The sequence below is a fragment of the Carassius carassius genome, chromosome 19 (assembly GCF_963082965.1).
Source record: "Carassius carassius chromosome 19, fCarCar2.1, whole genome shotgun sequence".
Lineage (NCBI taxonomy): Eukaryota > Metazoa > Chordata > Actinopteri > Cypriniformes > Cyprinidae > Carassius > Carassius carassius.
Genome location: NC_081773.1, coordinates 31,723,646 through 31,739,010, shown reverse-complemented (window position 1 = coordinate 31,739,010; position 15,365 = coordinate 31,723,646). Strand labels below are relative to the sequence as shown.

Genomic DNA, 15,365 nt, shown 5'->3' with positions numbered 1-15,365 from the left:
AAAGAGACTTATGTTCACCAAGACTGCATTTTTATCAAAAATACAGCAAAAATTGTAAAATATTATTAAAATTGTCAAAACAGCATTAATTTGAAATCTATAGAAATATTTTGTTGCATTATACATGCATTTAATGTTACTTTTGATTAGTTTTATCAATTCTTGATCAATAAAGGTATTGAGTTTCCAGAGATGCTGAATATTCAGCTTTGCATCACACAAATAAATTACATGTAAAAATGCTAGCATGGAAAACTCATTATTTCAAATTATAATAATATTTCACAGTTGTTACTGTTTTTGATCAAATAACTGCAGTCTTTGTAAGCTGTAAAGACTTACGATTTAAAAACACACCAAAATTAAACCAAAAAAGACACTTAAAATGTGTATGTTTAATAAGTATAATTTAATGAAGTAATTTAATGAAGTATAAAATGAGTAAAGCAAGCAGCAACAGCTATGTCTACACAATCTCTATGTGCTCTATAATCATGCATTTTTACAGTGTGTACCTTTGGTAAATGACAAAAATTGTTATATTTGATTCAAATCAAAGTTTCGTACTGAATTATGTGATGTTTCAGAGAAACCTTCAACAGCACAAACAGGCAAGGAGACAGGATTGATTGATTGATTGTACAAATGCATGAAGACTGGTTTTGTCTTTGTGAATCAGAAGAGAGAGCGTGTTTGAGGCCGGCGGGACGTTCAGCCCGTAGAAATCCCCAGTGATGCTCCGTTTGGCTTTACATCCTCAAACTCTCGCTGCTCACTGGATATGTGGATTTCTACTGTACTAGACTCTGAATCTATGAGATGAGACAGAGAAGACTAGTTAATTTCATCCCTGAAGTGGTATTTTTAATGCTGTTTATATTGTGTGTGTGTGTGTTTAGAAATCTAGATTTATACACCACCTAAATGCAGAATAAATAAGCCTTTTATGTATGGTTTATTAAGAGGACAATATTTTGCCAAATCCACTATTTAAATTTATGGAATCTGAGGAAGCAAAAAATCTAAATATTGAGAAAATCATCTTTAAAGTTGTTCAGATGATTTCTAAGCAATGCATATTACTAATCAAAAATTTAGTTTTGATATATTTACCGTAGGAAATTTACAGAATATCTTCACTGAACATGATCTTAATATCCTTATGATTTTTGGCATACATTTTTTGGGTTTTAATAATTTTGACCCATACAAGGTATTGTTGGCTATTGCTATTTTTGAGTATATATATATATATATATCTTATTTTCTATTTAAAAATCTCCAAATTACATTTACTTGAGCAGCATCACTCTATTAGATATCAAGACTTTTTATAATTTTCTCTTGAATATGGAGTGTATTTTGGCAGATCATTTTACATGTTGTAAGTATAAACACATTTATAAATACACTTCTATACAAGATACGGTCCATAATATCATATAAAGTGTTACCTTTGAATGAATTTAGTTGTTTTAAATTGGAAATTAATAATAAGAACAAGAGTTGATGTATTTCTCCTCCAGTGGTAAGTTGATTTATTTTGCTATCGTAACTGTGCATGTGTATATGGTTAGTAGAGTTTATTATTTGTATTTAACTTTGTTTCTTCCTGTAGATTGAAACCCAAACAGAACAGATCCCAGATTCAGTCGCTGAAAACCACTGACATATGAAATAGATTATCAGAGCAGCATATATTACACATAATATATATATTTAGTATTTAGTATTTACACTAGTTGTCGAAGTCTGGAATATTTTTAAGATTAATATGTAATGTATATTTACGATTTTTTAGTGCATTTGAAAGATGTCTCTATTGCTCACCAAGGTTTCATTTATTTCATTTAAAAAAACAGCTGTTTTCCTAAAGTGGCCAAGAGAGCTTAACGTGATTTCTGAAGATCATGTGACACTGAAGACTGGAGTAATGCTAAAAAATTACAGCTGTGCATCACAAAAAATACAAAATAAATAAAATCTAGATGCAAGCAGAAATTTAGGGGCCAAACACTACAGAAGCAAGCAAGGCAGTAAGCACTGGATTAAGTGCAACAATAAGTAATCAAAGACATTCAATTCTGAAGATGATTTTTTCCAAATGTAAAAATCATAACTACAATCACTAGTAATATTAAATAAGGGTTAAAAAAAAAAAGGACGTTCAGTCAGTTATGGCATAATTGGTATTGATATTCTTGGCATAACCATATGTCATTGTGGTTATAAATATGGTATGTTACAACACAATTCTAAATTGCTGACATGAGAAAATTAGACACCATTCGATTTAGCCAAACCGTTCAGAAGTTATAAGCAAAAATAGCAATTTTCATATCTCCTGACAGCTAGGGGGTGCTGTACCAAAACTGTGCAGGTGCCCTCAGGTCAGGGTGGTTATAACACACACCCAGTTTGGTTTGAATATGCTAAAGCGATGTGTAGATATAGCCTCACGTCTATTTTGGCATGCTCTTCGCAGAATTCATTTGCGTGTTACTCGAAAATGGTTTGACTAATCTACTAGAATTCCATAACGTTTGGCCAGCATGTTCTGAAGAGGCTCTGAGCCAATTCTGGTTAAAATCAGACAAACGGTCTAGGATGAGTATGAAATTTCTTTTTTTTCACATAATTGAGAATTGCAAAAAATCTTGACCCATAGAAAGTTACTTTTAATCATGCATTCGCATAAACATGAGCGCAACTCTGAACTGTTGGTGGCGCTAGAGAGTTTGAGTTAGAGACTCCAAATTTGGTGTGTTTAATGTTAATGCTGTCTTCAATCAGTGTGCCAAATTTCATAACTTTTCACAATACGGTTCTTTGGTATGACTCAATATAGGAAGAAGATGAAAACTAATAGACGCAATAAATATACTAAAATAGAAAAACAGTTGTTTGAAACTGCAATAATATTTCACACCAAATAAATGTAGCCTTGGGGATCAGAAGAGATTTTCAAAACTTTGGTTGTTTATAGTATGTTTATTTCTTACAATACAGCTCAGGTCCCATTTGAACATGTATTTAATTTCATAGTTTTCAGATGCAGCATTCAGAAGCCCGTGTAGACGGGTGTGTGTCTGTGTTCCTGCTGCAGTCCGTTACCTTCAGACAGGACACTGATGGCGTCTGAGGGCTGCTGCTGTCCGTTAGCACTCAGGTTCTTCTTGATCTCCTGCACGTGGCTTTGGTAGAGCAGTGTTGATCCGGCGACGGGTGTATATCCACCCGCCAGCGATGTGGAGGCCGAGTCCCAGGGCAGCTCGCGCCGTCTCTGCTGGCTGAAGTCCACGTTCAGCCCCGTCCAGCCGTGAAACGCCAGCGTGTTGAGAAACCCGTGCATGGGGTTCAGGATTCCCTGAGGACAAGAGATATGTTTAACAAGAGAGTTAACTCAAATACAGGATTGGAGAGTTACTGGGCAAGGCAAGGCTGGTGCAAATCTCTTACAGTTAGTGAGAATAACAAAAGTGTAATTAAATTAGTTACTCGTGAAAACGTTAATGATTACAAAGGGAGTTACATCTGAATATTTCCACACACATAGTTAGATTTATTTAGTTGTTTCCCAAATTGCACTGACTGCTCTAAAATATTAGAAGCCAAATGTTTCATGAGTTTAATAATAATAATATGTTTAACTTATACAGGACCTTTCCCGGGCTCTACAATGCTTTGCAATGTACACAGATACAACAAATACTCATTCAAATTTCAAAGAATCAAACTAAGTGGACATTTGTCCAAATCTCTTAACAAAAGTAAGTAAAAGTAACAAAAGAAGAGTATTCTTTGTTTAGAATACAGAAAATGACACATGCTTATGTAATAACTTATATTTTTTAATTTGGTTTCATGTGTATGCTTTATTTTTGAAGATTTCTTTTTTTTTAAGCTGTTGTTAGATGGCAGTTTTTCCTGTCATTGCTTTATTCATAGATTGCATTTCAAAAACAGTATCATAGCTATTAAACTACATCTTGTTTCAGATTTAAATATGTATAGTACAGTCATGAAACTAGATAGCGCAGGCTGATGGGTGTTAGAATAACTATTGATATTCTTAGAGTTACACGACTTGGCACAAGCGGATTGGTTCATGTTCATACACAGCTTGCTCTCCATCCATCCATCCATCTTCTTCCGCTTATCCGGGGCCGGGTCGCGGGGGCAGCAGTCTAAGCAGAGAACCCCAGACTTCCCTCTCCCTAGACACTTCCTCCAGCTCTTCTGGGGGGACACCGAGGCGTTCCCAGGCCAGCCGGGAGACATAGTCTCTCCAGCGGGTCCTAGGTCTTCCCCGGGGTCTCCTCCCAGTGGGACGCGCCCGGAACACCTTCCCGGGAAGGCGTCCAGGAGGCATTCGGAACAGATGCCCGAGCCACCTCAGCTGACCCCTCTCGATGTGGAGGAGCAGCGGCTCTACTCTGAGCTCCTCCCGGGTGACTGAGCTTCTCACCCTATCTCTAAGGGATCGCCCAGCCACCCTGCGGAGAAAGCTCATTTCGGCCGCCTGTATCCGGGATCTTGTCCTTTCGGTCATGACCCAAAGCTCATGACCATAGGTGAGAGTAGGAACGTAGATTGACCGGTAAATCGAGAGCTTCGCCTTGCGGCTCAGCTCTTTCTTCACCACGACAGACCAGTACATCGACCGCATTACTGCAGAAGCTGCACCGATCCGTCTGTCAATCTCCCGTTCCATCCTTCCCTCACTCGTGAACAAGACCCCAAGATACTTAAACTCCTCCACTTGAGGCAGGAACTCTCCACCAACCTGAAGTGGGCAAGCCACCCTTTTCCGACTGAGGACCATGGCCTCGGATTTGGAGGTGCTGATTCTCATCCCAGCCGCTTCACACTCAGCTGCAAACCGTCCCAGTGCATGCTGAAGGTCCTGGCTTGATGAAGCCAACACGACAACATCATCCGCAAAGAGCAGAGACGAAATCGTGTTGTCACCAAACCTGACCCCCTCCGGCCCCTGGCTGCGCCTAGAAATTCTGTCCATAAAAATCATGAACAGAACCGGCGACAAAGCGCAGCCCTGCCGGAGTCCAACACGCACCGGGAACAAGTCTGACTTACTGCTGGCAATACGAACCAAGCTCCTGCTCCGGTCGTACAGGGACCGGATAGCCCTTAGCAAAGGGCCCCGGACCCCATACTCCCGGAGCACCCTCCACAGGCAGCCGCGAGGGACACAGTCGAATGCCTTCTCCAAATCCACAAAGCACATGTGGACTGGTTGGGCAAACTCCCATGAACCCTCCAGCACCCCGTAGAGGGTATAGAGCTGGTCCAGTGTTCCACAGCCTGGACGAAAACCACACTGTTCCTCCTGAATCCGAGGTTCTACTATCGGCCGGATTCTCCTCTCCAGTACCCTGGCATAGACTTTCCCAGGGAGGCTGAGAAGTGTGATCCCCCTGTAGTTGGAACACACCCTCCGGTCCCCCTTCTTAAAAAGAGGGACCACCACCCCGGTCTGCCATCCCAGAGGCACCGTCCCCGACTGCCACGCGATGCTGCAGAGGCGTGTCAGCCAAGACAGCCCCACAACATCCAGAGACTTGAGGTACTCAGGGCGGATCTCATCCACCCCCGGTGCCTTGCCACCGAGGAGTTTCTTGACTACCTCGGTGACTTCAGCTTGGGTGATGGACGAGTCCACATCTGAGCCCTCAGCCTCTGCTTCCTCAATGGAAGACGTGACAGCGGGATTGAGGAGATCCTCGAAGTATTCCTTCCACCGTCCAACGACATCCCCAGTTGAGGTCAACAGCTCCCCACCTCTACTGTAAACAGCATTGGTAGGGCACTGCTTCCCTCTCTTGAGGCGCCGGACGGTTTGCCAGAATCTCTTCGAGGCCGACCGATAGTCCTTCTCCATGGCCTCACCGAACTCCTCCCAGGCCCGAGTTTTTGCCTCCACAACCACCCGGGCTGCAGTCCGCTTGGCCTGCCGGTACCTATCAGCTGCCTCAGGAGTCCCACAAGCCAACCAGGCCCAATAGGACTCCTTCTTCAGCTTGACGGCATCCCTTACTTCCGGTGTCCACCACCGGGTTCGGGGATTGCCGCCTCGACAGGCACCGGAGACCTTACGGCCACAGCTCCGAGCGGCCGCTTCGACAATGGAGGTGGAGAACATGGTCCACTCAGACTCAATATCTCCAGCCTCCCTCGGGATCCGGTCGAAGCTCTGCCGGAGGTGGGAGTTGAAGATCTCTCTGACAGGAGGCTCTGCCAAACGTTCCCAGCAGACTCTCACAGTACGTTTGGGTCTGCCGAGTCTGTCCAGCTTCCTCCCCCGCCATCGGATCCAACTCACCACCAGGTGGTGATCAGTTGACAGCTCCGCCCCTCTCTTCACCCGAGTGTCCAAGACATACGGCCGGAGGTTGGATGAAACGACCACAAAGTCGATCATCGACCTACGGCCTAGGGTGTCATGGTGCCACGTGTACTGATGGACACCCTTATGCTTGAACATGGTGTTCGTTATGGACAAGCTGTAACTAGCACAGAAGTCCAATAACTGAACACCACTCGGGTTCAGATCAGGGGGGCCGTTCCTCCCAATCACGCCCCTCCAGGTGTCACTGTCGTTGCCCACATGGGCGTTGAAATCCCCCAGTAAAACGACGGAGTCCCCAGTCGGAGCACTTTCCAGCACCCCTCCCAGAGACTCCAAGAAGGCCGGGTACTCTGCACTGCCGTTCGGCCCGTAGGCACAAACGACAGTGAGAGACCTATCCCCGACCCGAAGGCGCAGGGAAGCGACCCTCTCGTTCACCGGGGTAAACTCCAACACATGGCAGCTGAGCTGGGGGGCTATAAGCAGACCCACACCAGCCCGCCGCCTCTCACCATGGGCAACTCCAGAGTGGTGAAGAGTCCATCCTCTCTCGAGGAGTGTGGTTCCAGAGCCCAAGCTGTGCGTAGAGGTGATCCCGACTATCGCTAGTCGGAACCTCTCAACCTCACGCACAATCTCGGGCTCCTTTCCCGCCAGTGAGGTGACATTCCACGTCCCTAGAGCTAGTTTCCGTGTCCAGGGATCGGGCTGTCGAGGCCCCCGCCTTCGACTGCTGCCCGATTCTCTAAGCACCGGCCCCTTACAGTCCCTCCTGTAGGTGGTGAGCCCACGGGAAGGCGGCCCCACGTCGCTCCTTCGGGCTGAGCCCGGCCGGACCCCGTGGGGGGAGGCCCGGCCACCAGGCGCTCGCATACGAGCCCCAACCCCGGGCCTGGCTCCAGGGTGGGGCCCCGGCTGCGCCATACCGGGCGACGTCACGGTCCTTTTATGTAATCTTTTCATAAGGGGTTTGTGAACCGCTCTTAGTCTGACCCGTCGCCTAGGACCTGTTTGCCTTGGGAGACCCTACCAGGGGCATATAGCCCCGGACAACATAGCTCCTAGGGTCATTCGGGTACTCAAACCCCTCCACCACGTTAAGGTGGCAGTTCAAGGAGGAGACAGCTTGCTCTTTTACATTTAAATGGCTTGTTAGCGTAACCCTCCTCCTTCCCCAGTTCCACCTTTATGGATCTGCTATGGGTTATTTTATATCCTATTTCATATATATATATATTATATGTTTTATATGCTATTGCAGCAGCAGTACATCTTAAATACTCACAGCACTGTATCACCGTATGCATTGGAAGTAGCAAGTTTCTGTACTTAGCGCAGCAGCAATAATCTACAACTACAGCAATAACCAACAGCAGCAGCAGCGTAGCAGATCTATAACACCTAGACTGCAATGTAAATAAGAGGTTTGCTGACTATAACAGAACCGTGTGAGATGGATCACGATGAACTAAGATGAGTGAAGGCTTTTTAGTGATTATTTAGGGAGCGCTCTTGAGTCTTTACTATCCATTCCAAGGGTGTTTGATTTTGGCATTGATGGGGACATAGAATCTCTAATAAATTCTCCACTGCAAAAAAAAAAAAAAATTCTTTGTATTTTTGTCTTGTTTTCTAGTTTAAATATCTAAACATTCTAGAATCAAGATGCATTTATTTTACAAGTAAAATGAGTTAAGATATTCCACTTGTCTCACAGACAAGACATAAGTCTAGTCTCAGACTAAAATGTAAGTCTGAGCTGTTTCAACTGAAAGAAACTTGCACTGACTGATCTTGAAATATATCAATGTCTTTGTTTTGTCTCCAGATACACACCAGTAATGTTTTTGTTGTTGTTTTTTTATAAGGCATGTTTATAAAAATGACTTAAATATCCTAATTGAACTATGGCCTAATCCTGGCTTAGTCTAAGCCCTGTCTGTGAAACCAGGCTATTATTTCTTGTTTACTTCAAAATTTATCAAAATGTTGATCCATTCGAATTTTGCATTAAACTTGTTTTTGGGAAACATGCATGTTTCAGAAATTACTTACTTACATATTTATGCTGGATTCACTCTCAAATAGCATGTGACAACCATAGCAATGGACGAGACAAAACTAATAGTGACAGTAGATGTGTACTGTATTAAGGCTAGAGCACTAGAGGGATGCATCTCAAATCTCACAGGAGCGGGTGGATGGATCTTTATTGTTGGCGGTCACAAATATATGATTCATGTGATTTGGAGCATAACAGAAATCCTCACCATTATGAACCACGTGATGAGCGCGGCGTTACGGACGTTCTTCAGATCGCCGGCTGAAACATCGTCCTGCATCTCCAGATAAAACAGCAGACCCTCGTTGATGATGTTGGGCAGCCAGCTGACGTGATGAAGAGCACAGAAACAGTTATGTGTTCATTATTGATTGAAGGTGATAAAACCATCACAACTGTTTAAAGAGGAGTTTAAAGACTGTTTAAAGTCTTCGTCTTGAAGAGTTTCTTACCAAACCACGAAGACCAGCATGATCTTAAAGAAGCGTATTTTGATCTCGGATCCAAGTCGTCTCTCGTTCTCGGTGTAGATTCCCTGTTGACCCTTCAGCAGCGACGTCACTGCATCAAAACACAGACAGACGTCAGATTATAATCCTTATAAAACTCAGTGTAGGATTTACTTTAAAAGATTTTCTTTTAGAAATCACTAGTAAAATTAGCTGAAAGATTTGGAGAAATGTAGCACTGCATCAGTGTCTCATCAATGGATGCTCTGCAGTGAATGGGTGCCGTCAGAATGAGAGTCTGATAAAAACATCACAATAATCCACAGCACTCCAGTCCATCAGTTAACATCTGGAGAAGACAAAAGATGAAACAAATCCAGCATTAAGATGTTTTTAACTCAAATACATAAGAGTCTATAATCAATAATAACACTTCCTCCAGTGAAAAAGTGCATCTTCTGTTGTCTCTCACATCAAAATCCAGACACAGATTTGTTTAGAGCGGTTTATCCGTGCAGATCTCTCTCCTGATTCAGACCAGAACACTGTTTCACTGGAGGAAGTGTTATTATAGACTCATATATGAGTTAAAAACATCTTAATGCTGGATGTGTTTCAGCTTGTGTCTTCTCCTGATGTTCACTGATGGACTGGAGTGCTGTGGATTATTGTGATGTATTTATCAGACTCTCATTCTGACGGCACCCATTCACTGCAGAGCATCCATTGATGAGACACTGATGCAATGCTACATTTCTCCAAATCTGATGAAGAAACAAACTAATCTCAGATGATCTGAAGGTGAGCATTTTCAGCTAGTGTTCATTTTTAGCTCAACTGCTCTTCTGTCTTGTACTCACCAGCAGACACGGTGCGTGTGAAGAGCAGAGGGTTGACGAGGAGCACCAGCAGCATGGGAGCGTATGTGGTGATGTAGTGAGGAATGGCGTGCTGAAGGCCGTTCTCACAGCTCACATGACAAACACAATCAGGTCAGATCACAGTCACAGTCATGCGTTTAGCAGCTGCTTTAATCCAAAGTGACTTACATTGCATGTTATTAGTTCATGCATTCACTGGGAATCACACCTGTGACCTTGGAGTAGCTCATTTGCATATTAAGTGTGCAACATATATCTGTATCAGTTTTTACACACTGAAAAACAACTGGTTTAGGATTTTGTTAGACACAGTTTTCACAGAAATTACTTGTAAATTTAAAAAAATAACCAGAAAGAAAGTTACATGATTTTGTGTTTTGTTTTTAAATAAGATTTATAAAAATGTTATTTTCACTGTAATGAATGTGTTATTCAGAAGACTTTTACAGTAACATTGAATTAGACATGAATTTGTGATTAAAAAAAATATATATATATATATATATATATATATATATATATTAGATTTATAACATTTTAAGGTTTTCTTTTCTACTGTAATGATAATAATAATAAAATGCTAATTAGAAGACTTTTATTTGTAAGCTTAAATACATGCTTGCATAACTAATGTGCCTCTGTTTTATTTGCCTGTTTAGACATTACACTCTTAATTTTTGTTAGTATTTATTTTAAATTTTGAGTATTTTCTTGCAATATCTATTCCAATAATCTGCTGTATTTATAATAATTCTTAAATAAATAAAAAAATGCTTTATGCTCAAAAAAAAAAAAAGATTTAAAAAAAAAGTTGTATTAACCTTTTTAAGACCATGTTATGATTTTCTTTCCACTGTTGTGAATACTTATTTATTATTTGTAAGACTTTTTTGGGAAAGCCTAATGTGCCTGCTTTTATTTACCTATTTAGAAATTATTCTTTTATTTTTTTTTCTTAGTTTTCTTAATTTTTTTTACATTTGAAGTAGAAAGACATAAATATTTTCTTGTTACTCTACTCCAGTGCCTTATTACAATATCCTTATTTTATTTACAATAATTGTTACATTTTATATATATATATATATATATATATATATATATATATATATATATATATATATATATATATATATATAAAAGATAAAAATAATTTTTACAATGTACTAAAGGGGACATATCATACGTTTTTTTTATTTTATTATGTTATTATATAATTAATGAGGTCCACATGATTTTAGTAAAGTTTTTTTTTTGCATCAAAACCAGATTTACTTTTAAGAACTTGGAAAATGTGTTAATTAGAAGACTTTTATTCATTATCTTAAATGCATGCTTATGTAATTGATGTGCCACTGTTTTGAAATTTTATTGACCTATTTAAGCAAGATTTTTTACATTTTAGTTAGTGTTTTGAAGTAGAAAGCCTGAAATAGTATTTTCCTGTCAAATCCACCCTAAAAATCTTATATCCAATCATTTTAATTACCATAATTATTTTTTTAATATAAATTTGTATTTAAAATTATTTTTACAGTGTACTAAAGGAGTCGTATCATAAGTTTATTCATTTATTATTGAATTAACATTGTCCATATTGTTATTTTGTCCCCCACAATAGTTTTTTTGCATCCAAACCATATTTCGTATTATTATTTTCCTAAGAGTTTTTGGTGTCCTGATGTGGTCTGATGGTGTGTGTGTACCTGGAGATGGAGGGGTAGTACAGCATGGCGACTCCCTCCACACACAGCAGCAGCGTCAGACCCCACGTGATCATGTGATACAGGACGATCGTACTGAAACACACCACACACATCAGCATCTGCTGCAGCGCTCCGAGACACAGGTGCATGATGGGACGCACCTGATGCCCGCCGAGCGCTTCACCACCAGAAACACGTCCACCGCGTAACAGAAGGTCCACCAGAACGAGGCGCTGAAGAACAGCTGGATCCACATCTGCTGACACAAACCAGATTCAGACCACAAACCAGTCTAGATCTGGAGAAATATACTGCAGCTCTGCTTTGATAATACATGAACATGATCCAGATGTACGTAGTATTTGATAAAACTGTCATTATTTGCTCAAAGTGATTACATTTATTAAAACTTATTTTCTTGATTAGTAATATGCATTGCTAAGAATTCATTTGGACAGTTACAAAGATGATTTTCTCAATATTTAGGTTTTGTTGCATCCTCAGACATATTAACAGTTGACAAAACACTAAAATATTATATTAAAAAATAATAATATTTACATGAATATCTTCAGTGAAGACTAAAAACATACTGTTTTTTTATTTCCATATCAAATAAATACTAACAGACATCAATAGGATTAGAATTAGAATTATTTAATTTTGGAATTCAAATATTATTTGAATGCATATTTCAAATATTACTATTTAATTAAGAAAAAGTCTAAATATTGATAGACATTTTTGTGGGAAAGTCCATAATTTAGATGGGAAGAGAAGATATTATTTTAAAGTCTAAAAAGTTTTTTTTTTTTTCATATTCTAGACATATTGAGTTTTTTATTTTATTTTTTGTCAGTATTGCATGTTAAATAGCCCAAGAAAAAAATTTAATATTAAAAAAGAAGTTGTAGTTTAAAAAGGTGCTTGTAATCTGTGGTTCCTGCAGCTGTGTGTGTGTGTGTGTGTTTCTGTTCAGTGAATGACTCTCTTGAGTGTTTGATGTGTGTGAGATGCTGAGATGGTGTTTTCTCACCGCTCCTCCGACACAGAACACCTGCGGCCAAACATCAGAGCTGTTCCCAGCCGAGATCCTGCTGATCAGACCCGGAGAACCCAGCCAGACCCCGGAGCGGACCACCATCCCTGGACACACAGATCACCACAGACATGATGAAGAGCTGGAGAAACACCTTCTGTGTGCTCCGACTCTGATCTCACGAGTGTTTCTACAGACAGTGTGTGTGTGTGTGTGTTCACCTGCGCAGGCCAGCAGGTCGCAGACGCTGATGATGAAGAGGATCCGGAGCGAGGAGGCGGGTTTGTGCGGAGCTCCGTGTCTGAAGGGCCGGTGTTTGGGCAGCAGCTGGAGGCCGGTGAAGGCGAGGCTCAGAGCGGCGCTGCACGAGCTGATCCCGCTGAAGAGCTGCGGCTGGAAGCCGGTGATGAACTCCGTGGCCGGGTCACGGTTCGGACAGCAGAAGGTCTCCAGACGCGGAGAAGCCATGATGGAGCTCTGCAGGAGAACAGCAGGAGAAGGACAGAAGAGAGAGAGGCTTTCATGACTCTGAGCTGAGAGAGAATCACGAGCTCCAGCATCATGTGCTTCGGGTTAATCTGGAGAACAAGAAACAGAGCCCAGAATACTCCTGTGATCTGTGCGTGTGTTTGTGAGCGCGCGCGCGCGTGCGTGTGAAGAATGTGCGTGCATGCGTGTGTGTGGGAGAGAGAGAGAAAGAGTGTGTGTGTGTGTGTGTGTGTGCTTGCGTGTGTGTGGGGGAGAGAGAGAGAGAAAGTGTGTGTGTGTGTGTGTGCTTGCGTGTGTGTGGGGGAGAGAGAGAGAAAGTGTTTGTGTGTGTGTGGGGGGGGGGGGGGGGAGAAAGTGTGTGTGTGTGCTTGCGTGTGTGTGGGGGAGAGAGAGAGAAAGTGTTTGTGTGTGTGTGTGTGTGTGTGTGTGGGGGAGAGAGAGAGAAAGTGTTTGTGTGTGTGTGTGTGTGTGTGCGGGAGAGAGAAAGAGTGTGTGTGCGCGCGTGTGCGGCAGAGAGTGAGTGAGTGAATGTGTGCGCGCGCGCGTGTGTGAAAGAATGTGTGTGTACAGTCGTGGCCAAAAGTTTTGAGAATTACATAAATATTAGTTTTCAAAAATTTTGCTGCTAAACTGCTTTTAGATCTTTGTTTCAGTTGTTTCTGTGATGTACTGAAATATAATTACAAGCACTTCATACGTTTCAAAGGCTTTTATCAATAATTACATGACATTTATGCAAAGAGTCAGTATTTGCAGTGTTGGCCCTTCTTTTTCAGGACCTCTGCAATTCAACTGGGCATGCTCTCAATCAACTTCTGGGCCAAATCCTGACTGATAGCAACCCATTCTTTCATAATCACTTCTTGGAGTTTGTCAGAACTACTGGGTTTTTGTTTGTCCACCCGCCTCTTGAGGATTGACCACAAGTTCTCAATGGGATTAAGATCTGGGGAGTTTCCAGGCCATGGACCCAAAATTTCAACATTCTGGTCCCCGAGCCACTTAGTTATCACTTTTGCCTTATGGCACGGTGCTCCATCGTGCTGGAAAATGCATTGTTCTTCACCAAACTGTTGTTGGATTGTTGGAAGAAGTTGCTGTTGGAGGGTGTTTTGGTACCATTCTTTATTCATGGCTGTGTTTTTGGGCAGAATTGTGAGTGAGCCCACTCCCTTGGATGAGGAGCAACCCCACACATGAATGGTGTCAGGATGCTTTACTGTTGGCATGACACAGGACTGATGGTAGCACTCACCTTTTCTTCTCCGGACAAGCCTTTTTCCAGATGCCCCAAACAATCGGAAAGGGGCTTCATCGGAGAATATGACTTTGCCCCAGTCCTCAACAGTCCATTCACTATACGTTCTGCAGAAGATCAATCTGTCCCTGATGTTTTTTTTTGGAGAGAAGTGGCTTCTTTGCTGCCCTTCTTGACACCAGGCCATCTTCCAAAAGTCTTGTCCTCACTGTGCGTGCAGATGCGCTCACACCTGCCTGCTGCCATTCCTGAGCAAGCTCTGCACTGGTGGCACTCCGATCCCGCAGCTGAATCCTCTTTAGGAGACGATCCTGGCACTTGCTGGACTTTCTTGGACGCCCTGAAGCCTTCTTTACAAGAATTGAACCTCTTTCCTTGAAGTTCTTGATGATCCTATAAATTGTTGATTTAGGTGCAATCTTAGTAGCCACAATATCCTTGCCTGTGAAGCCATTTTTATGCAACGCAATGATGGCTGCACACGTTTCTTTGCAGGTCACCATGGTTAACAATGGAAGAACAATGATTTCAAGCATCACCCTCCTTTTAACATGTCAAGTCTGCCATTCTAACCCAATCAGCCTGACATAATGATCTCCAGCCTTGTTAACTCAGGTGAGAATGTTGACGAGCACAAGACGATTACTGAAATGATCTCAGCAGGTCCTTTAATGACAGCAATAAAATGCAGTGGAAAGGTTTTTTTGGGATTAAGTTAATTTTCATGGCAAAGAAGGACTATGCAATTCATCTGATCACTCTTCATAACATTCTGGAGTATATGCAAATTGCTATTATAAAAACTTAAGCAGCAACTTTTCCAATTTCCAATATTTATGTAATTATCAAAACTTTTTGCCACGACTGTATGCCAATAATTTTCTTAGTTACAATGACCCTGGTGCAAACCACAGTTTGTTTCTTTTATCACGATGAAGTTGAAAATATGAGTTCATTTCTTTAAATTGATTACACTGGCTTGAGTTGATGTTCATTAATTTTCACATATAAATAAGGTAAAAGGCATCTCGTGTGAATTCAGAACAACCATCATATAGGACTGATCTGGTATTTATCATTTTTATTACATAACCAAATATCATGTCCAAAT

At 41.5% G+C, this 15,365-nt stretch overlaps 1 protein-coding gene across 1 annotated transcript; it reads right to left on the bottom strand.

Moving 5' to 3' along the window:
- Positions 1 to 424: 424 nt before the first annotated feature.
- gpr143 (G protein-coupled receptor 143) lies at positions 425 to 13,203 on the bottom strand. Its single transcript, XM_059499443.1, has 9 exons — positions 12,729 to 13,203; positions 12,505 to 12,614; positions 11,630 to 11,724; positions 11,469 to 11,561; positions 9,742 to 9,851; positions 8,885 to 8,993; positions 8,641 to 8,758; positions 3,115 to 3,367; positions 425 to 812 (listed from the first exon to the last, which is right to left on the bottom strand). Exons 1-9 carry the CDS (start codon positions 12,973 to 12,975, stop codon positions 712 to 714), a joined length of 1,236 nt encoding a protein of 411 aa, XP_059355426.1. The 5' UTR covers positions 12,976 to 13,203; the 3' UTR covers positions 425 to 711.
- Positions 13,204 to 15,365: the final 2,162 nt, after the last annotated feature.